The sequence below is a fragment of the Vombatus ursinus genome, unplaced genomic scaffold (genome assembly GCF_900497805.2).
Source record: "Vombatus ursinus unplaced genomic scaffold, bare-nosed wombat genome assembly UNPS02015030.1, whole genome shotgun sequence".
Classification (NCBI taxonomy): domain Eukaryota; kingdom Metazoa; phylum Chordata; class Mammalia; order Diprotodontia; family Vombatidae; genus Vombatus; species Vombatus ursinus.
Genome location: NW_020954808.1, coordinates 1,160,193 through 1,182,759, shown reverse-complemented (window position 1 = coordinate 1,182,759; position 22,567 = coordinate 1,160,193). Strand labels below are relative to the sequence as shown.

At 56.6% G+C, this 22,567-nt stretch overlaps 2 protein-coding genes across 3 annotated transcripts in view; both read left to right on the top strand.

Moving 5' to 3' along the window:
• The first annotated feature begins 627 nt into the window (after positions 1 to 627).
• On the top strand, positions 628 to 17,446 carry STRN4 (striatin 4). The gene is made up of 18 exons (XM_027845897.1): positions 628 to 651; positions 5,506 to 5,609; positions 7,537 to 7,610; positions 7,744 to 7,822; positions 8,190 to 8,369; positions 9,047 to 9,188; positions 9,941 to 10,091; positions 10,456 to 10,569; positions 10,942 to 11,057; positions 12,205 to 12,380; positions 12,478 to 12,525; positions 13,207 to 13,328; positions 13,651 to 13,821; positions 14,103 to 14,243; positions 14,823 to 14,921; positions 15,076 to 15,162; positions 15,667 to 15,910; positions 16,349 to 17,446. Exons 1-17 carry the CDS (start codon positions 643 to 645, stop codon positions 15,834 to 15,836), a joined length of 1,983 nt encoding a protein of 660 aa, XP_027701698.1. The 5' UTR covers positions 628 to 642; the 3' UTR covers positions 15,837 to 15,910; positions 16,349 to 17,446.
• A 2,609-nt stretch (positions 17,447 to 20,055) lies between these two features.
• LOC114031015 (serine/threonine-protein kinase D2-like) overlaps positions 20,056 to 22,567 on the top strand; it is a 14,101-nt gene continuing 11,589 nt past the window's right edge. The window contains exon 1 of one of the 2 annotated variants that reach the window (XM_027846011.1): positions 20,056 to 20,189. The gene's annotated coding sequence lies outside the window, so the exon portion shown is untranslated. Of the gene's footprint in view, positions 20,190 to 20,346; positions 20,451 to 22,567 lie in introns of those variants that run through there. The other variant, XM_027846012.1, reaches the window with a different exon arrangement.

Below are 22,567 nucleotides of genomic sequence, written 5' to 3'. Positions count from 1 at the left end.
GGGGGGGGGGGCGGGGTGAAGCCTGAGAAGGAGACAAAGGGTGGTGGGGATGAAGGGTTTCCCTCTTCAATGATGACTGTTAAAAGTGACCCCTGCCTCCACCCCCATAAAGGTTTTAGGGGACTTGGAGAGGAAACAACACCCAAATGGGAGGAAGAGATACTCCAGGAAGGAGGAGGAGTTGGGAGGGCTGGAGTAGGAGGATGAGTTTTAGATGTGGATAAGGAAAAATTCTATATAAGGAATAGAAGGCCCCCACCCCAAACTGGACAAGTGGCATCCAGAGTGTGCTTCCAGTGTGCCTCTAAAAGTGTCCATAGCGCCTTTTAGGCGGCTCTGTCAGGACAGCTCTTATATCAAGCCTCAATTCGCTTCTTGGCAGCTGCCTATCCCCCCACCTCCTCCTAGGTCTGATTGCTGGGGGCGTCAAGGGGAGCAGAGTCCCTCCTTGTGAAGATTACACTCATGACCCTTTGAAGACGATCCCTAATTCTTTCAACAGCTCTTATGGTGGCACACATTGAAGATCCTTGCGTCCTGCATAACGCTGGGTCTTCTTTCAGAATTGGAAGAGAGAATCGCCAGAATAGGAAAGTGAGAAGAACTGGAGGAGGTGTTGGTTGATCTTGGACCCCTGGAATAATGGAAAAGGTGTTGCCAAGGACAGACTGTCAGGCAGGGCTGGGGGCAGAGGTGGCATGGGAATGAGGGAAGTTGGGGTCACAGCCCCCCCAGAATGAGATTCAGAGGGCTAAATTTGGGGAAGGGCAGCTTGGGGAGTGGATACAGGGAGAATGAGGGTAGGACCCCAAGCAGAGATTTGGAGGAGGGTGACACCAGTAATAGCAGCCTGTTGTCATAGATCGTTGGCCACCTGCTATGGGGGAAGACTGTTGGATCTGGGTTCAGGTTGGGGCTCTGGACAGATCGCTTCAGCCCCTTGAGCCTCAGTTTCCTTATCTTTAAATGAGGGGGTTGAACTAGAGTCTTTTGAGGTCCCTTGGAGGATATGAGGAGCCTTGGGATATGGGGCCCTCCCCCAGCACGTGGATAAGGAGGTGTTTGTCCTGGGAGGGCTTGGGTGCCTGCTTCCTGTCAGGCTCTGGGCCACTGGTGGGGTCGGGAAAACAAAGATGAAGCAGCGCCTGCCTTTAACAAGCTTATATTCTGGGGGGAGGCAGTATGGTCACAAGAAGCCCCGAAGAATGGGGGAGCAGGGGAAAAACTGTTGGTGGCACAGCACAATCCAGATCAGGCATCTGACACCCACTGACTGTGTGACCCTGGGCCAGTCATTTCATTGCCCTCTGCCTCAGTGGCCTCATCTGTAAAATGGGAATAATAGCCCCTCCCCCCAGTCGTTGGGGGGATCACATGAGATTGTATATGTGAAGTGCTTTGTCAGCCTGAGACAGCCATAGAAATGCTGCTGCTTAGTATTGAAGCCCCAACAATTGTGTAGACAGCTGAACCATTTTAGGTGGACTTTTTTTTTCCCCAGAGAAAAATGTTCTGTCTCCTTCATGTAGAGGCTCCTGAGCAGAATTCACTTTTTTGTGACTATTCAACTTGTATTCATGTTGTACAGTTGGCGTACTGGGGGCCATTTCGCCCATGCCCTGGGTCTGCTGTTGATGGGCTCCATTGAGTCTTTGCTTCTGCCTCCTGCTGTTTGTGAGGTGCCTGCCTGAAGCAGCTTCTCCTCACCCCTTGTCATCCGATCTTGGTTGGGAAGCCAGCTGGCCCACCAAGCTTATGAAGGCCCCTCTGCCCCCTGTTCCTGCATGAGGGCCCTGTTAGGGGATGCTGGGTGGTCTGGTCACAGAGCACTCTGTGTCCATTCACTGCCGGACTCACTGGGCACAGGGAGGCCAGGGTAGAGCTGGGGCCGGAGTCTGGCACTAGGGGTGGCCGAGGGAGGATGAGGAGGTGGGAAGAACGGGTCAGAGCAAGAGGTGCTGGGAGTCTCATTCACTGACTGTTGCTGTGCCTACCAGGTGCCTAGCGAGAGGCCCCAGACTATCAGGCGGCCAACATTTATGTGGAGCCTTGGGCAGTCCTCACCATTCCTGTAGGGTGGTGAAGACCTTGTTATCTACTTGTTGTAGATGAGGAAACTGAGGCTGAGGTGTCACATGATTTCCTCCAGGTCACATAGGGACAGGGCTAGGAATCCCAGCCAGGCTTCTTTCTGCGAGTGGTCATCATTGGGGAGCCCACCCCATGGCCCCATTTTGTAGCTGAAATTACTACCAGTCAGTCCTTCCACAGGAGTTCCCTGAGCTCTTTCTTATTGATGGTCTGTGCTGGCCACTGCTCTGGGCCAAGGAGAGGAGAGAGACCTTTCTTCAGGTTTGTAAAGCGCTTTAGATGCATGCTCTTGGCTGTTTGACGCTCACAGCAGCTCCTGGGGGAAGCTCTCTAGAGACACTGTGTATGTCTGTGCGTGTGCGCACATGCACACATGCATTTCCTGGGGCCCAGAGAGAGGAATCAACTTACCTGAAGTCATGGAGCCGGGTTGCTTGTGATTCCAGTGATACTACTGGTATTGTGTCCATTTTACAGAGGGGGAGGTTGAAATCCAGATGGGTGTAGTGGCTTTTCCAGGAACACCCACCCAGGTGTGTGCTGCCTCCAAGCCCAGGCTGCCTGGGGGAGATGAGAAGATGGCAGGGTTGCTAGATACTCTTGGATAGGTTCCTTGCCCCTCCTGAGCCTCAGTTTCCATTATAAAAGGAGGAGGTCAAACTAGCTGGTCTCTAGGAGCCCTAAGAACAGAGAGCAAGGGAATGGACCTGGGCTTTCATTGGGACAGGGAGCTCCTGGAGGAGAAAACTGCCAGTGCCGTCCCTTCCTTGGCAATTTATAATCTGAGAGGATTGATGGAGAGCAGGAGGGGGCGTGATTTGTCTAGGTCAGAGGGTCTGACGTGTCAGAGGCAGAATTTGAACCCAGGGCTTTCTCTGTGTGAGGCCATTCTGCCTGTCACCTGGGTTCTTCCAGTTCTCAGGTAATAATCCCATGAGGGTTTGGCTGTGGGGCACAGGAATGGTGTGGGCTTTCCTCAGGGGCCTCGGACCAATGCTGCCTAGAGCCTCTGGGGTCTCCAAGGAGGGGAGTTGTGTCGCCATTCAAAAGACAAAGTGATGGGGCAGGAGCCCTGAATTAGGGAGTCCAGAGACCTGTGTTCAAATCCCCAATCTAGTACTCACTAGCTTTGTGACCAATAGCATTCAGTTAATCTCCAGATGCGTTTCTTCTTCCTATTAAATGGAGATCAATGAATAAACAAACATTAAGCACCTACTATGTGCCAGGCACTAGGGGGAAAAAAAATAAAAGTGCTGCCCCTCAAGGAGAGACAGCACACATATGTATAAGTGTATCTGAAATATCTGCAGGATAAATACATGGTCGTTTTTGGAGGGGAGGCTTCATGTGGAAGGGTTGGTGGAGCTGCATTTTGGAGGAAAGAAGATTTTGAGAGTCAGAAGGAAAGGGGGAGGGAAGGAGGCAGTTCCAGGTGCTGGGAAGGCCCATGGGATGAGGAGGGTGGTGGTGCGGTGACCATGTTTCATTGTGAATGAAGACAGCGAGGGCTCCATTCACCCGGCTCTTGTTCAGTCACTAACCAGCAGGTTGTCTCTCAGTCAGGAAGGAGGGAGATGAACAGCAGGAAGAGAAGTGGGAGAGATTTCTCAGCTCTGACTGGGTGGGTGGGAGTATGGGTAAGAGTTCTGGAAAACTGGGACCATGCAGAGAGAGGGTGTGAGTGCACGTGTGTGCACCGTGTGTATGGGAGAGGCAGCGCCGAGCTGTGGGTTGAGTGTTGGAGGTTGTGAGCTGACCAAATCTGTAAATCCCAAAGTTAGCAGCATAGGGGTGGGGAACAAACATCGTTTATTGAGTGCCTATGGGAGTGTGGGGGGGGGGGGGGGGGGGGGGGGGGGGGGGTGGTTGGTTGGCTGGCAGATCTCATTGACCCCTTTGAGAACTGAGGTGAATCTCATAGAACAGTAATCCTTGGAGTGGGCAGACAGACTGAGTTGAGGGAAAAGAGGAAGAAGAGGACTTGGTAAGAGATTTTCCTGCTGAGACTTTGAAACCACAGGAGAGGCACTATAGGTTTTTTCTGTTGATTTTTCCTGACAGCCCCTCCCCAAGGGTCTTTCCTCTTCTCTTCTATGCTCTTGACTGAGAGGCTCTGGCCAGGGGAGAAGGCACTTAGAGTAGAGAGAGGGCCAGAGGACAGTGGGCAGTAGGAGAACCTGAGGAGGGACTGCCCCCTGCAGAGCCCTTTCGCCAGCCAGGTGCAGTGTTTTAAGCATTTAGCAGGTGCTGGCCCCATGCTCAGCACTTTGGGGACTACAGATGGGCTCTCTCAGGGCGTACTCACAGGTAAAGAGATAGAACTTAGAAGCCAAGATCCTCTGTGAGTGGTGCAGACCCTCAGGTCCCTGGAATTTTAGGGAGAGATCAGGATAAGCTCAGTTGGAGTGGTCACAGGCAGGGTTCCCAGAAGGTGGGAGCTTGAGTTGGGGGTTCACGTGGGTGGAGAGAGCCCTTGACCTTTGCACTGTTAGAAGAGGTCGGAGAGAGATGCCTGGTCCAAGCCTCTCATTTTGCAGGTGGGAAAATTGAGGCCCAAAGAAGGCTGGGAGGCCCATAGGAGGGGAAGCATGTGGTCCACTTTGAGCAGGTCGTGGACACTGAACTTGGGTTGGGCAGGTTCAGGGCAGATTATGAAAGGTGACTGAGTAAAAGTGTTATTTTAGGGATGTGAATCTGGCAGCTTGTGTACGAAGATGAATGTGAGGTGAGGATTCTGGGGAGGGAGGAAGCAGGGCCTAGCCTGGGGCTGTCCCCTCCTAACCTGGTGGGGCAGGAGACATCGCAGAGCAGTGTGGGAAAGGGAAGATACTGAGTGAGTTGGACTTTGGGCCAGAGGTCACTGTGGAGCTCACTCCCAAAGGAAGGGGTCATGGAATCATAAGACTCCTGGCCCGGGAAGCATCACACATCTAGCCTTCGCCTCGAGCATCTCTAGTTGGTATGTCCTGTTGAAACAGGGCCTCAGGTAAAGCTTAGATGGTCCTGGGCACAGCTCAGTGTTGCTGAAGGAGTCAGTAGACATACAGGCCAATGGCTGTTGTCCCTGGCTGAGGGCTTCCTAGCAGATTGGGCCCTTGATTAGTGGGGGAATGGCTGTGGTCATCTGGAGAGCCTAGTCTGGGCCTGGGAGAAGGACCCCAGAGGAGGTTATTTAGCTGGTTGGTAACCAGACGGGAATCTTCTCGGCTCTCATCTGAAGACTTCCAGAGATGGGAGACTCATTGCTCCTTCTTCTCTCTCCTGCCAGGTAAGGCATTCCATTTTTGGATAGCTCTGATTATTAAGGACCCTTTTTCTTATGTCGCTTTGAGCCTGGAGTATTCCATGGTATGTTTTGTCTCTTATCCCCTAACCTGGGCCCTCCCTCTTTTCCTTCTTTCCTCCTCTCAGGCCCAGGTGGCTTTTCTCCAAGGGGAGAGGAAGGGGCAGGAGAACCTTAAGACAGACCTGGTGCGACGGATCAAAATGTTAGAGTTCGCACTGAAGCAGGAACGGTGGGTGAGCTTTCCCCTACCCCCCCTTTGCCCCACCACTCTGGGGCTCTTGGGCAAAATCTTAGAGCTGGAGGGGGTTGGGAGGGTCTCGGGCTCAGCTCATAGGCTGGCTTTGCCAGGAGTATGTCTGAGGCTTCCTGGGGAGAGCATTATGTATACAGCCTGGCCAAGTTAATGGCAGCACCAAAGCCATTGGCCCAGCTGTGGCCAGGGGCACCAGGAGAGATGATTGAAGGCCATGCTGCACTTGGGGAGCCCAGACATTGCCTCATGAAACAACTAGAGGGTTACAGAACCACATGAAAATACAGGAACAAGAATTGGGCCCACAGGTGCCGACAGGGTCATCACACTTAAACTGCGGGGGACTTTTGAGACCTTCTGGTCCAAGCTCTTTGTTTTCCAGGGGAACAAATTGAGGGCCACAGAGGCTAGCTGACCTGCCTGGGACAGCCATTGAGGCCCTAGGTGTTGGGGCTGGGAGGCCTCCCCTGGCTCCAGAACCAACACATTGAGGGGCAGGGGTCTCAGCTGGTAATATTGGCTCTTGCTGCAGGCAAGCCATCTCCCCTGTGGCAGTGTGGGCGGTAGCATCTCCTTGTTTATAGAGTGATAGGCTTTGGACTAGGTGACTTTTCAGGCCTCTTGCAATTCTGGATCCTTGTACGACATCATCAGTCTCTTAAAAGTGGTTGCCAGGCCTCCAGAGACAGGGAGCCTGTTACTCGCTGAGGCAGCCTGTGTCACTGTGAACACTTCTGGTTGTCAGGAAGGTTTTCTTCCCATTGACCTGAAGTCAGTCTCTCCACGACTGTCAAGCACGTCTCCTCGCTGTGCCCTTGGAGCATGAAGCTTGGCCGTGGCAGCCCTTGCACTTTGTGAAGATGGTGCCCGTGGCCCTCGGAAGCCAACTCTCTTCCAGGTCCAACCTCCTCACATCATGTCTCTGAAGGGATCTTCACCTGACAGGGCTGCCAGCATTCCCAACAGGCTCTCTTTGGCCTGGCCCAGGGGGCTGCAGCTTTGAGGGCAGGGAGTTGTGGCTCAGCCTGGAGCAGGAGGCTGGTGGGGCCTTAGAGGCCTCATTTTATAGGGGAGAAAACTGAGGCTCAGAGAGAGGATGAGAGCTGCCCAGGTTCCAGAGCCCCAAGGCGCCTTGCCGGCAAAGCCAGCGTCTTCTCACTCCCCCTGGCAGGCTCAGCAGCCCTGCTTTCCCAGAAGGAAGGGAGGCTGCTGCATGGGGGAGCTGAGCCTGCTGTCGCCTGCCCAGACAGAGAGGCAGGGAGGCAGTGTAGGTCAGGGGGAAGTCCTGGCGCCAGCTCTGTCATGAATGCTGGGCTCTCTTTACCTCCTTTGGGTCCTGCTCCCCTTGGACAGTCAGCCTGGGGAAGCCCAGGGATGGACGGATGCCTTCACACAGTCACGTCTGGAAGTACAGGAAATGAAATATCAAGGAAATGACAAATAGTGAAATAAGATAGAAGCTTTTTTCCCTGCAAGGTCATAGAACCCCTGAAATCAATTCATGGCATCCCAGCTTAAAACCCCATATCTAGACTGTATGTCCTCTGTGGGAAACTAAAGCCTGGAGAAGACTAGAGACTTGTCCAAGGTCACACAGATCCCAAGCCCAGGGCCTCAGACGCTACGTCTGGTATTTTTTCCACTCATGACTGCCTTCCGGCAGCTTGACCCGACAGCTCTTCCGTGGTCCCTCTCAAGTCTGAATGAGTCCAGCAATTCTCAAACTCTTTGGTGTCAGTACCCCTTTACACTCTTCAGAATTATTGAGGACCGTTCCCAAGGGCTTTTGTTTATGCGGGTCATATGGATATTTGCCATGTTAGAAGTGAAAGCACATCAGTCTGCGTAGAATGGCTTCTGTCAGCGACTGGGGTTCTCCACTGACAGCTGCCTTTTCTTCCAGAGCCAAGTACCACAAACTGAAGTTTGGGACTGACTCAAACCCAGGAGAGAAGAAACCAGACATGCTGGAGCAAGGTGGGAGGAGCCGGCCCCTGGATGGACTGGGGGGTAGCTGGGGGCAGGGCTCCTGCCCAATCTCCACCCCTGTGGGTAGCCCGGCTGCTGTCAGGGCTGTCGCCTTAGTCTCTCTCTCTCTCTCTCTGATCAGTCCCCAATGGGCCTGTGGAGCCGGTGTCCTTGGAGAGCAGCCAGCTGGTGTGGAAGGAAGGCCGGCAGCTGCTCCGACAGTAAGTGTCGCGTGGGGCCCGGGGTGCTGGGCCCGGTCGAAAGGCCTCTGAAGGTTGCAGGGATGACGTTTCTGGAAGAGCTTGGGGGATCCTTGGTGATACCCGTCATCCCTGGGGCTGAGCCTGCTCTGAAAGCCAAGTAGCTCCGTCTTTTGGGCTGAGGGAGGTTGTTGAGCCAAAAGGGTGGGGCAGAGTGGAGTTAGTGGCCCTTGCCTCTGGGGAGCTCCCTCGTGCCCAGTTTGAAGGACAGCGCCCTTCCCTGAGGAGGGGCACCTGCCCTCCCTTCCTTGGCTTTGCCTCGTGTCCAGAGCTTCTGGGCCCTCTAGGAGCTTCCCTCAAACCATCTTCCTTCCCTCATTCCTCAAAGGTACTTGGAGGAGGTGGGCTACACAGATACCATCCTGGACATGCGTTCGAAGCGTGTGCGTTCCCTGCTAGGCCGCTCTGTGGAGCTGAACGGCGCGACCGAGCCTGGTGATAGCAGCCCTGGAGGGCTTCCCGTAGGGGAGTCGGTGCTGGCAAAGCAGATCGAAGAGCAGATCAAGAGGTGAGGGCCCCCAGCTCTGCCCTTCTGTCTAGACTTGGGCATGGGCCCATCACTGCCCATCCAGCAGCCCAGAATCCCATTCGTTCTCTGCTTCCCGAAGCTGATGGCTAGTTGTACCTAGCTTCTGACACCCCATAGGAGGGGAGCATTCATTAAGCACCTACTGTGTGCTAGGCATGGCTGTGCACTTGAAAAATATGACCTCATTTGATCTCTGGTAGACATGTTTCTGTGAGCATGTTTGAATTTTTGGATTTATCATACATGATATGTGTTGATTGAACATACAGAGAGTGGCCTCTGCTCACAGCATCAGTCAAGTCAGAAAGCAACCGCTTTTAGGCTTGGGCCTAGGATTGTCAAGCCTGGCTGGGGCTAACTGTTCCTTCCTGCTGGCCGCTTTCCCTGGAACGTGCCCCAATAGGGTTTTAGCAGTCAGGCTCAGGGTACCTCCTGTGCCTCTGGGCAGTCAGCAGAAAGGCAGAAAGATGGGGCCTGGCTCAGGAGGTGGTTGGGTGGCTGGGGTGCGGGGCCGGGCGGCCCTCGTAGCTCAGGTTTGGGGACGTCATAGCCCGAGGTCACTCAATGAGGACCAAGGCTATGATTCCGCTCTGGTGTGGATCTCTTGGGCTCCTGTGGACCCTCCCCCCAACTTTGGCCCTTCACATCTTGGGCAGGAATGCGGCAGGGAAGGAAGGTGCAGAACGGCTGGGCAGCTCTGTGTTGGAGAAGATCCCATTCCTGCAGAATTGTGAGGATGAAGACAGTGACGAGGAGGAGGAGCTAGAGAGCTTGCAGCCCAAGAAACAGCGGGTCAAGGTGGGGCTCCTTGGGCCAAGCTCCCGGGAGGGCTGCAGGCCAGGCGAGCCTCCTGCTGAGCAGGTGGAGATAGGGAGCAAAGGGCTCTTCCCCAACCCCTCTTCTGCTCTGGCAGCTGATAGCAGGAGCGATGGAGGCTGGCCTGCTCTGTGTCTACCATGAGCATGGCCTTTCAAAGATACAGGGAATTTAGAGACTGGCTGGGGAGATAAGAGACAAACAGAGAGAGGGAGGGACATCAGGAGGTGATGAGAGATGAGGGGAGGGACAGCAGTCTATGCGTATTGAGGGCACAGAGCTGGAGGTAATGAGAGAAGAGGAGGGAGATGGCAGGTGCTTCTATCTGCCCAGATCCAGGGCCCTGGATTTGAATCTTGGCTTTTCTCCTGACAAGTTTTGTGACCTTGAGCAGATGAGGTCTGCTTCCTGGTTTATGGTTTCTTCTTGGGAATAATGAGGGAGCCTGACTTAGAAGATAGCTGAGGGGCCTTTTATTTAATTCTGTGGTCGGTGTGTTTGAGTGAGAGCAGAGGTAGATGAGGCTGGCTCAGTGGGTTCAGACCAAAGGGCCTTGAATGCCAGGCTTAGGATTAGAACTGACCAGGGGCGTGGTGGAGAGGCTGCTGTAGGTCTGTAACAGAGTGTTTGTTGGCAAGGGGAATCTGGCCTTGCAAAAGACCTGCTTGATCAGCAGTGGAGGGGTGGCTCCTGGCTGGGTGTCAGCCCCCAATTTCCTCCTTCTGTTTCTTTAGTTATCATCGAAGCCCCTGGTCCCAGAAATGGACGAGGAGGAGGATGACGAAGACTCTGAGGATGCCATCAATGAGTTTGACTTTCTGGGCTCCGGGGAGGATGGGGAAGGGCCTGCTGACTCTCGTCGCTCTGGGGACGGCACTGAGCTGGGTGAGCAGAGGGGGCCCACTCCCAGCACCTCTCCCTCCCAGCCTGCGGCTGCTTCCTGCCCCGGGCTCGTGGTGGACAGGCTTCCTGAAGGGACCTCCCTCTGGAGGCCATGAGGAAGCCTGCAGGCTTGACCTCTGCCCTCGGAGGGAGAGAGCCATGGTCCAGGCCTTCCTGAGAGGGAGGGTGGGCTGAGGCAGGGCACCTGGGCACTGACCTCCAGGCCCCTGCCCCACTCAGGGGCCCCAGGGGGTAGAGAGGCTCATTCTGCCTCCTCCCTGGAGTGGGACGAAGGGAGGGCAGGAGGAGCCCCTGAGGGGACTGGCGGCTCACCCCCTCTGGGGTTCTCCTTTTCCCACCCGGGTAGAGAGTCGGCGGGTGAAGCTGCAGGGCATGCTGGCCGATCTTCGGGACGTTGACGGGCTGCCCCCCAAAGGGACCGGTCCCCCACCTGGCACGCCGCAGCCTCGGCCCCATGACGGTGAGGATCCCGGGCTCCCGTGGCCCAGCCAGCCAGGCGTCCTCCGTCTTGCCTGTGGAGACGGGCTGGGGCTGGCACCAGGCGAGGGACTTAGAGGGGGGTAGATGTCAGCTCATTCTAAGGAGGATTGGAACTGATATCAGAGCCTTCAGCAATCAGATGTGCTTGGGGTGGTGGTGAGCTCCTTGTCTTTGGAGGCCTTCCAGCGGAGGCAGGCGAATCAGTGATCTGAGGTGCTTGCCGGGGGTTGGCTCAGCGAGGCGCCACCAGGCAGCTGGAGGAGTCTGTCGGTCCTGACTCGAGGCCTCAGCCCAGTCCAGGAGCGGCCCGTATCCTCCAGGGCCCGCACTGTGAGCCGGCTGTGCTTCCCAGGTTCCCTTGGCTTCTCCTCTGACGTCTTCATCATGGACACGATTGGGGGAGGAGAGGTGAGCCTGGGGGACTTGGCGGACCTCACCGTCAGCAACGACAACGACCTCAGCTGTGATGTGAGTGCGGGGTCTGCCTTGCCCGGGTAGCCCAGGGGTTAACAGATGTGACGTCCCCAGACTCAGGATGTGGAGGCCTCTTTCCCATTCTAAAACAGGGAGGGGACCTGGTCCTCCATGGCAGTTGTCTACATGTGCCTGGCCTTTTGGTATCCATGTGACCCTGGGAAAGTCACTTCTCCTTTTGGGTCTCGGTTTTGTCATCTGTAAGACGAGGGGGCTGGATTAGATGGCCCCAAGATTCCTGTGGCTTATGACCCTAGAAGTGTTTCCCTGGACCTGGGGGGTGGGAAGGTGGGTGAGGAGTGGAGCAACGTTGGGAGGGAGTGTAGCTTGGGATAGGAGAACGATCCTCAGCTGCCCGCAGGGCTCGAACCCAGGTAGCTGGCAGAGAGAGTGAGCCAGGAGCCTGGGGCCCATGAGGCTGCAGTGACACAGAGACAGGCTGTGAGCAGGAATTGCGAAGGACACCTACTGCCCAAAGTGGAGTGGGCTCCCTGTTTCTGAAGACCTCTAGAGAGAAACCTGGCAGAGATGCTTAGGGAGGGTGGAGTCTTACCCTCTGGTCCATGAGTTTGATTCGGAAAGGCCTTGATAATTGTTTCAATAGAATTGGTTTCCCAGGGGCATGGTGACCCATGCTTGTGGTGTGGCTGCTGGGGGTACTGAGTCTGCTGGGTCATTTGAGTTTGGGGGAGTCTGAACAGTATTTGGACTTGAGCCCATGGGGTGTCTGTGCTCAGGCTGGCCCCATGTGGGGAGGGCCACCACAGCGGAGCAGCAGCTCAAAGTTTCTGTCCACCCTCTGAGACTGCACTTGGGGCCCCAGCCTTTCCCCCCCAGACAGATGCACATCCATGGGTGTGGTTTCCTTTGTAAGCCTCTCTTTTAAAACCTGAGGAGGACCCCATAGGGGTCCATGTCACAGAAAAGGTGAAGGACCCCTGCAGGGCAGACTGGATGACCTCTGAGATGGGGGGATTCTCTCAGCCCAACCAGGTCAAGGAGGGTGACTGGCCTGGAGGGTCTGGGGACTTCCCTGGGTCTCAGATGTCTTTGCAGCTGTTGGGTATACCCCTGGAGGTGTGGAAGGGCAGGGTGTGGAGGGGCAACGTAGAGAGATGCCCTGTCTTCCCTCCCCCCCCAGCTCTCAGACAGCAAAGATGCCTTCAAGAAGACCTGGAACCCCAAATTCACCCTCCGCTCCCACTATGACGGCATCCGCTCGCTGGCCTTCCATCACAGTGAATCGGCCCTGCTCACTGCCTCAGAGGATGGCACTCTGAAGCTTTGGAACCTGCAGAAGACAGTGACAGCCAAGAAGTGAGGGCCCCAGGAGGGGTGTGGAGGGGTCCTGGGAGGGGGGATCGTGAGCATTGCAACCTGTCCGCTGACACCCCATGTCCTCTCTTCTGTGCAGGAATGCGGCTCTGGATGTGGAGCCCATCCACGCCTTCCGGGCCCACAGGTGGGCAAAGGGCAGCTTCTCCTCCCCCCTTTTTTTGGGGGCGGGTTGGTGAGGCAGTCGGGGTTAAGTGACTTGCCCAGGGTCACACAGCTAGTAAGTGTTAAGTATCTGAGACTGAATTTGAACTCAGGTCTTCCTGACTCCAAGGCCAGAGCTCTATCCACTGTGCCACCTAGCTTCCCCTTCCTCCCCCCACTTTGAAAGCCCAGGTCTTCAAAATGTTTCAAAGCATGTTTGCTGTGAGGCTGCTGGGGGAGCGCTGGCCTGAAGTCAGGCAGCCCCGAGATCAAGCCCAGCCTCAGACCCTCTGGGCAAGTCTCTGCACGTGGGGCTGCCTGCCCTTGCCCCAAGGTTGTTGGGAGGGTCAAATGAGAGAGCGTTTGTAAAGTGTTTAGCCTGGCAGCTGGCGCACAGTAGGCACTCTGTATTGAGAAGTTGGCCAGGCGAGTAGAGCCCATGCTCATAGTGCCAGAGTTCAGAGGACATGCCTTGGCCACGGTCACTGCAGACTAGAGTGGCGTGCCATAGGGACGTGATAGGATGTGTCCCTGGAGGGCCCGGGTAGGGGAACTCTGGAAACACAGGCCTGACCTTGTGTCTGTGACGGGGCTCGGTACCTTGCCTCTGAGGGTGGCCCGGCAGGGGGTCCCTGCTCATTTCTTGCTGTCCCTCCCCCTCCAGGGGCCCTGTGTTGGCAGTGGCCATGGGCACTCAGAGCGAGCACTGCTATAGCGGGGGAGCAGATGCCCGAATCCACTGCTGGAGGATCCCGGACCTCAATATGGACCCGTATGATGGCTATGGTGAGGGCAGCCCTCCCGCAGGGCACAGGGCGTCCCCAAAACCCCTACCTGGTGACCCACTCCAGTTAAGATTAGCGAGGCCCCTGATGTGTGCCATTCTGTCTCTGAGGGTTTGGAGGCTGAGCCAGAGTGATGTCATATGCTATAGGCAGTGGCAGTAGGTGGCTCTGCCTGCTCAGCCCAGGACGTGCGACCCTCAGGGACCTTCCCCTGTCTCCCCCTGTCAGCCAGAGTCCTCCATCGCTGATTGGGAGGAGCAGAGGGGAGTCCAGCCTTGGGTCCTTCTGACAGTTGGCATTTTCTCCTTGTGGGTTGGGCCCAGACCCTGGCGTGCTGAGCAGTGTCCTGGAGGGCCACGGGGATGCCGTGTGGGGCCTCGCCTTCAGCCCTACTTCGCGCCGTCTGGCCTCCTGTTCTGCGGATGGCACCATTCGTATCTGGGACCCCAGTGGAAACAGCCCCACTTGCCTGTGCACTTTCCACACAGCTGGCGGTTAGTGGGGTTGGAAATGGGGGGAAAGGGAGATCCCTGGGGAACTAAACCTCCGATCAGAGGGACCTTAGAGGTGATTGGCTCCTGCTATCCAGCCTCAGTCTGTCTCTTGCTTCCCTCCCTATTGAGGCAGACAGAACAAGCTCGTCCTTTCTGCTTTCTTGTTCTCCAGGGGCTTGAGCCTGGCTTCACACCCTGTGCCCTCAGGGCCGCTGCCATGCCATGCCAGGGGTGGGGTGGGAGGGGGTGTCTCACAGCTATCTCCCTCTCGCCCTGAACAGAACATGGGATCCCCACCTCCGTGGCCTTCACCAGCACAGAGCCAGCCCAGGCTGTGGCTTCCTTCCGCTCAGGTGACACGGTCCTCTACAACTTGGAGACTGGCAGTGCCCTTCTCACACTGGAGTCCCGAGGGAGCAGTGGTAAGCAGGAGTCCCTGAGGAGAGATGGAGGTGGGAAAGGGGGGGTCAGGCCCTTGTCTTTGGCAGGGGCAGACCTCACTGAGCAGAGTCACAGGAAAGTGCAGCTGAGAGGGATTCTCAGATAGAAAACAATCCGAGTCGAGTATCTGCCATGTGCTTTCCATATTTTATTTATTGGATGAAACCCTCCCCCTGGGAGGAAGGTACTGTTCTTATCCCCATTTGACAGATGGGGAAACTGAGGCAGGCCAAGCGATGTGCCTGCAGTAATCCTCAGTGTCTGGAAGTGTCTGGAGCTGGATTCCAAGCCTGCTGCTTAGACTGAATGGGACTCCACATTTAGCCGCTGCGCTTGCTCCGTTTTAGAGATTCTGGATGGGACCGGGGAACTGGGGAATCTCAGAACTAAAGACCACCTTAGAATCTGTCCAGACTTCCCATTTTACAGATTGGGGAAAACTGAGGCTAAAATGCTTGGAAGTGGCAGAATATAGATATGGATGAGTGTAATTGGCTTCTCTCTAATCCCGGCTTTTGTTTTTGTTTTTTTTTTCTTTTCACTCATTCTACTCCTTTTAGGCTCCACACAGATCAACCAGGTGGTGAGCCACCCTAACCAGCCCCTTACCATCACTGCCCATGATGACAGAGGCATCCGATTTCTGGACAATCGAACAGGTAGGAGCAGATAGCGTGTGTCCCTGTCCCGATTGCTCATTTTCCCAGCCTGACCCTGAGATAGGTATACGGATGGGGAGCTGAGCCATGAACCCTGGGGCGAAGGTCTACAGGGAGCAGACCCATACTTGAACCTGCTGTCTTACCTGGACAGGTAAATCTGTGCATTCCATGGTTGCTCACCTCGATGCCGTGACCTGCTTGGCTGTTGACCCAAATGGGGTGTTCCTGATGTCCGGAAGTAAGTCCCTGCCCCCCAGATCCTCCCTGTCCTAGGGAGCAGGACAGCAGGCTCTATGGGAGCAGTGAAAGCAGCCTGCCCAAGAAAGGGGGGCTCATTTTGGGCATAGAGATAAGGCTTGCTAAGTAGAACAGAGTCAGGGGAGGCGGTGCTGGTGCTGGTGCAGGGCAGAAGGATTTGGTCTAATGGAATTAGGAAAGGCCCTGAGCAAAATTAAAAAGGAAGGAGGCTGGAGCTGGGTCCCAGGAAGGTCAGGAGTGGGGAATGTCAGCAAGGCAGGAGCGACTGTGGGGACTGGATGGCACTGAGGAGGGGGGTCCCTTGCTCCAGCCCCAGCTCTGGCTGTGACTTCCCATAGGCCTTTGCTCTCAGGGCCATTGTTAAATTGTTAAATAGGATTGGGTCCGTTAAGGTCTGGCCGGGGATGAGGCCAGCACTGTGCTTTGGGTCACGGGGAGGCAGAAAGGAGGCTAAAACGCTGGTAAATGGCTCCTTCCCCTCCAGGCCACGACTGCTCCCTCCGCCTCTGGAGCTTGGACAATAAGACGTGCGTGCAGGAGATCACAGCACATCGTAAGAAACATGAGGAAGCCATTCATGCTGTGGCCTGCCATCCCAGCAAGGCGCTCATCGCAAGCGCTGGGGCCGATGCGTTGGCCAAAGTGTTTGTATGACGCCCCGTGTCAAGCCCTGCCACCTCCCCCCTCTTCCCCGAGGAAGGGTGGGGTGGGGCAGGGCCCTCGCAGAGGTGAGTCAGTAGAGCTGCTGTGAGTGGCTTCGCACCCTTTCTATGTGATTTTGGGCAGTGCTACATCCCTGGGCTTCAGGTCCCTGTCAGTACGGGGAGTGGGTGCGTTTAAGATTTCTTTGGTTCTCCCTCTTGCCACTTGCCTGGATCATTGCAATGGATTTGGTATCTTCTTTTGGGAGGCAGTCAGGGTTAAGTGACTTGCCCGAGGTCACACAGCTAGTAAGTGTCAGAGTTTGGATTTGAACTCAGGTCCTCCTTTCTTCAGGGCCAGTGCTCTGTCCACTGTGCCACCTAGCTGGCCCAATTTGGCATCTTTTGGTAAAAACAAACAAAAAAACCCAAAGGTTTCTTTGGTCCTAAAGTGTGCCTGTGTGGCTGGCGGGGAGTGTAGATTACCTGTGAGCTCTGCCCGACCATGTGTCTCCTCTTTTTCAGCCGGTGATTTTCTCTGCTCCACGTCTAGTCTGGGGGAGCGCGATGCCTCCGCTCCCTGAGCCTCATGGTGCTAGCAGCCTGTGGGGCTGGCCCTCTCCTCTGTCACCTTCCCCATTTCTGGGGGTCGAAGAGGGGAGCCATTCTCTCCAGCCAGTAGGGACCTGACGCTTCCCTACCCCTTCAGGAATCTGTTCCTTTTCTCCCCTCTCTACTGGACTCAAGTCCAGTAATAGGGGTGTGATGCTGGGAGGTGCAGCTCCCGCTATCTTGGGACCCTCCGTCTGCCTCATTGTCCCCTCTTGTGAGGCAGTGGAGATGGACCAGAGGAGTCAAGACGGTGCTCTGGGGGGGCACGTGGGAATACTCCCTGGGTCTGTGGACAGTTTGGAGGAAGGAATGGGGGATTTAGACTGAGGGTTGGGGGCACCAGGGTCATATCTTGGGTCACCACAGCTTGCCCCTTGGGCTGCCCAGTCCATTTCTCCAAGGTGTAGAAACACAAAGAGACACACTGCAGACACTAGCTACACTCACACGCACACACACTCACACATTCACACTCACATTCACACTCACACACACATACACATTCACACTCTCACACTCACTCACTCTACAGACACTAGCTCCTCCCCTACCCCAGAAGCATAACTGCCCAGGGGACTATTTTTGCCTAGACAGGGAGGGGGCCGGGAGGGAAGGAGGCCCCCTCGGTGCCAGGGGTTGATGGGGAGGAGAGGGATGGCTCGTTGGCTCTAGGGAGGAACATTGGGGTGGAGGTGTTGAATCCCTTCTTTCCCCCTCTCACCCCTTTTTCACACTGTATATTCTGTATAAATCAATACAATTTTAAATGGAAGCCCAGACATCCCCTCCCCGCTTCTCCCCAGATGCCCTCCTTTGGTTGTTATCACTGTGTGATAGTCTGTTGGTCTGTCCCCTGTCCCTAGTCAGGGTTCCTAAGCTTTTCTTTGTATATTTATTTCACTCTCAATTTCAGCCCTACCCCAATCTTTGGCCCATCCTTGGCCCACTCCTCTTCCTGCCTTCTCCCAATTGTATGTGAAAACCTGCCTCAATAAAACCTTTGGAATAAGACTGGCTGTCGTTTGGAGTTGGGAGTGGGAGCTCTCTGGGATTTTGGGAGGGGAGGGGCCCCCTCTGTGAGGGCTAGGCCTTCAGTGAAAGGGAGAAGGTGGACCTGGAGGGAGGTGTTTGTAACTTGGGGGAGGGTGGGGTGCAGGAAGTGAAGTCAGGGAACCATATCTCCCTTGCCTCCCCTGGCCCTCTGGGACCATTTCTCCTCCCAGAGCTGGGGGAGCAGTCACTTCTCATCAGACTGCCTACCCAGTTCTTGCAGCCAGCATTCTGGCTGCTGTGCTCCAAGGCCTGCTGGAGACTGTTTCTGGCCTGGGGCAGCTGACAGTCTGTAGGGGACAGAGGACCCACGGTTATCTTAGGTGCCATCTAGTCTCTCATTGTCCAGGTAGAAAGCAAATCTAAAGGCGGGGGTAGAATTGGATTTGGATCCTGGCCAGAAATGTGGTATGCTTCGTCGTGTCCCCCAGGGTAGCTGCTACGGGGAGGGTGGAGCCTCTATCTGGGAGAATTTCATGAACAACATGGAGATTTGAGGTCACTTTGGGGTGGGTTGGGGTAGAGCCCTTGGACTTGATTAGGCCTCAGAACCGGACTGGCCATCCACAACCACACTTCCATGGTTGTACACATGGAGCTCATGACGCAACCCCCCCCCCCCCCCAGCGTGGTGGTTTGGGTTTCAGCTTGAAGCCTTAGACTTCCTTCCCTTAGCCCCAGCCCCCGGATGTGGTCTATAAACAGCCACAACTACTGTCTGTGTAGCCAGCCCATCTCAGAGTTCCTAAGGATAAAGGGGGGGGGGGCAGCCTTGTTCCCCCTCAGCCCCTCTCCAGACCTTGTTCCAGCACTTTTTTATGGGAGGTCATTACAGTAATCGGGTCCTTTAGGAAGCCCCGTCAGGGCAGGCTGCAGTGACCCCTTTCTGGGTCCTCGCCTGATGCTTAGTATGGACAGACACCAGAGCTAGAAAGAAGACCCTTTGAAGTGTGACATGTGAGAAAGGGGAGGTCTTCAGAACCTTCAGCTCCGCAGCCGGGAGAGACGTGAAACTGCTTTCATGTCAGACTATGTCACGTCCCAAAGTTGGACTGACTGGCCCTGAGAACAGTGCCGGAGGCACCGAGGGCTGTGCACCCGCGGAGGGGCCCACACCTGGTTCGCTGGGACCCCGGGCCAGGGGCTTTCTGTCTCAGAGGAAGAAAAGACCACTTCTTTTTGGGGGGGAGGGAGAGAAAGATCGAGGGTGCTTTTAATTCAGGTCTGTAGGGTTCGAGAAAGGCCGTACCTTTATTACCATGCTCACCAGTCCTATGAGGTAGGCGCTATAATCCTCATTTTACAGATGAGAAAACTGAGGCACAGAGAGGTTAAGAAGACTTAGGACAGCCATCCATCCCACCTCCTACTCCTTCAGCGTCAATGCCCCCTGACCCCAACCCCCCATCCTCTGAGGACCCTCTCATCCCTTGAGCACCTCCAACCTCCCGGGAAGGCGGGGGGGCACTTTCGCTCTAGCGCTGGGTTCGCTAGGCAAGACTTCCTGGCCTCCCACCGCCTCTTACAAGTTGAGCCGGAGGATCTCGGGGCCCAGGACAATGGCCTGGGGCCCCCCCACCTCTCCAAGCCCCCCGCACTGGGGTTATCCAGGGCCCCACGGGCATCCTCCCCACCATCCCAGGGTAGCCACCTCCAGGGCATCCTGGAGCTTGGAGCCCGGGGGCGCGAGGCCTGGAACCCGGGGCGGGGGGTGTAGCCTGGGCGGGCCAGGGCCCACGCGTGGGGGTTCCGCGCAGCGCTGAGGAAAGTTTGTTTCCGGGACCTGGGCGGGGCGGGGCTGGGGTGTGGGGGAGGAGTCGGCCTGCCCCCCCCCCCCCCCCCCGCTCCACTCTCTGGGCCTAGGGAGAGGGCTTCCCGCGCTTCCCCAGGCCGGCCCGCCCCTGGAGCCCCAGCCGGAGTATTGGGGGCCGCGGGGTCCCCGCCCCCCCAGCTCCTGGGTCCTGCCCCCCCTCCTGCCTCCCTGACGTCACCGTAGGCCGCGCTGATTGGCTGCCCGCGCCGTCGGTCAGGACACTTCCTCCTGGGCCGCCGCTGCAGAGTTACAAAGTTCCCAGCGCGGGGGGCGGGGGCGGGAAAGGAGCCCTGCGACCCCCGCCCGCCCGTGGCGACCGCGACCCCGGCCCGCCGAGCCCGAGCCCGCCCGGTAACCCCCGCGGCCCCCCCCCCCCGACTTCCCCAGGTCCCCCAGGGTCTGATCCTCTCTGCCCGCGTGGGGGCCCCGCGGGGTGTCTGGACCTTTCCGTCCCCGGGTCCCCCGGGTCCCATCCCTCTCCTCCCGAGCCGGCTGATCCTCCAGGCGCGAGGAATCCCGACTCAAGGGTGCACCTCTCTGCCCCAGTCCACGCGACCCCTTCCCACGATCGCGGGTGGATGAGGGCGTGAGGCGGCCGGGCGCCACCCCGTAGCCCCCCCGATGGCCGCCCCCGCCTCCTCCTCCTCCTCTCCCACTGGGCTCCCGCACTCCCCCGGGCCGGGGTCGCCGCCCCCAGCCCACGCGGGACCCGAGCTGTCGCAGCCGCTGCCGCCGCAGCAGCAGCAGACGCCCCTCCTGCTGCTGGCCCCGGGCTCCGGCGGGGTCTCCTTCCACATCCAGATCGGGCTGACCCGCGAGTTCGTGCTGCTGCCCGCCGCCTCAGACCTGGCCCACGTCAAGCAGCTGGCGTGCTCCATCGTGGACCAGAAGGTGTGGGGCTGCAGGCTGGGGAAGGGAGCTCGGACCAGGGAAGGGGGGCGCCCGGGGGTTCCTGGAGCCGAGGGGTGTCACCGCCGACGGCCACCCCACTGAGGACGCCAACCCCGAGCCCCAGAGAGGCCCAGGTCACGCCGGCACGGGGCCGGAGCGGAGCTTGAACCCAGCTCTCCTGACCCCCAGGACAGGGCTCTTTCCTTGGAAGGCGCTGGGGGCCAACATCTGGGTGGGGGCACCCAAGGGCTTCAAACCCGGGTAGGTGGAGAGAGCCCCGGGAAACTTCTGCGTGTCTTCACAAGTTGTTTTCTGGGGGAGGGAGTTGGAGGGTGTACTAGATGGGAAGGGGCCAGGCAAGCCAGGTGTGTGTGGGGGGGGCAGGGAGGATGGGCAGGTGTGAGCCCAGATGTTGAGAGAGGGGGGCTGGGCACTGACAGGCTCTGGTCAAACCCCCCTCCCCCTGCCTGTGGTTTAGTGGAAACTGGAAACCGGAGCTGGGTTCTGGAGGCTTAGGGACATGAGGTCACATGTGTGGGAGTGTGTATATATATATATGTGTGTGGTGTGTGTATGTATATGTGTATGTGTGTGTGTGTGAATGTGTGTGTGTGTGTGTGAATGTGTATATATGTGTGTGTGGTGTGTACATGTATATGGGTATGTGTGTGTGAATATGTGTGTGTGTGTGAATGTGTGTAGAGGTGTGTGTGTGTGAATGTGTATATATGTGTGTGTGGCGTGTGCATGTATATGTGTATGTGTGTGTGAATATGTGGGGTGTGTGTGTGAGTGTATATATGTGTGTGTGGTATGTGCATGTATATGTGTATGTGTGTGTGAATGTGTGGGGGGTGTGTGTGTGTTCGTGCGTGTGCATGTGCCTGAGTGTGCCTGGGGAGAGGTCTCCTTTTCTCCCTTTGGTTCTGTCCTCTCTCCCTGCCAGCTGAACTCTGCCTCCCCTTTGAAACACCTATTCCCTCACTCAGATTACTGCCCCAGGAGGCAGAGAATATGGGGAGGGGGAGCCTCCATGAAATGGGAGAAAGAGCCAGGGAAGTGAGAGGGGGGAAGGGGCCCAACCCTGGGGAGTGTGCCAGGCCTTCAGGAGAATGCTTGGAGATCCAGGGACATCCTGACTTTGATGTCATAGAATGTTAGACCCAGATAATATCTGAGCTGGTAATGACCTTAGAACATGAAATGTCCTCTATGGAAGTGCCCTTAGGACAGGAAATATCAAGAACTGGGGATGGGGCTGGGGCTTAGAACATGGAATGTCAGACCTGGGAGGGCCCTTAGAACATGGAGTGTCAGGGCTGGGAGAGACCTTAGAACAGGGAATGTCAGGGCTGGGAGGACCCTTAGAACAGAGAATGTCAGGGCTGGGAGAGACCTTAGCATAGGCAATGTCAGACCTGGGAGGGCCCTTAGAACAGGGAATGTCAGAGTTCAGAGGGACCTTAGAACAGGGAATGTCAGGGCTGGGACAGACCTTAGAACAGGGAATGTCAGAGCTCAGAGGGACCTTAGAACAGGGAATGTCAGGTCTGGGAGGCAGACACCTTAGAGACAACTGAACCCACCCCATCCCCTGACTAAAGAGAAGGAAAAGGAAGCTAAGGCCCAGAGAAGAGGAGACTTACCTGAGCCCATAGTCAGTTGGTAAGACTGGAGCCTAGGTCTGCCAGATCTGAGGGGGCAAGGAGGACACAGGACAGCCGCCCCTCATCCCTTACCCTCTGGGCCAGGCCCTAGCTCTCCTCCCAGTTGAGGCATGGTTACACCTTCTCCTCTATCCTCTACCTGCTTTGGTTTCATTTTCTGTTTCTAGGCTGGTTTCACTTCCTGACTCCCCCCTCCCCACCGAACTGATCGAGAAATGTGCCTGTGGGTTGTGGGTGGAGGTCGATTAGGGACAGTGATGGGTGCAGGAGGCCTTTGGGCTCTGGGTGGAGGTCGGGGACACTTACTCCAGCCCCACCTTTTACCTCGGAGCGCAGAGCCCCGCCCCTCCTGGGCCCTGCTTCACACACTCCAATCTGGAAGAGAGAAGACCCAGGCTTTGGGTCCTAGATTCCTTCCTCGGACACTATGGCAGCCACCGCCCCCCTTTAGCTCCTCCAAGGCTGGGCTTCAGGCCAGGTGTTTGGAGAACAATAGGATCCGGAAGGAAACTGGGGGTGGGGGACAGGGGTCTAGGGTTGGGATCACCAGGCCTTCCTGCACAGCCCAAGAACTTAGGGCAGATCCCAGGTGTCCAGGGCTCCCCTCCCCTCTGCTCTTTGCACTGACCCCACCCATTCCAGGTTCTCATCCCAGAACACCTGGGTGTGTGTGTGTGTGTGTGTGTGTGTGTGTGTGTGTGTGTGTGTGTG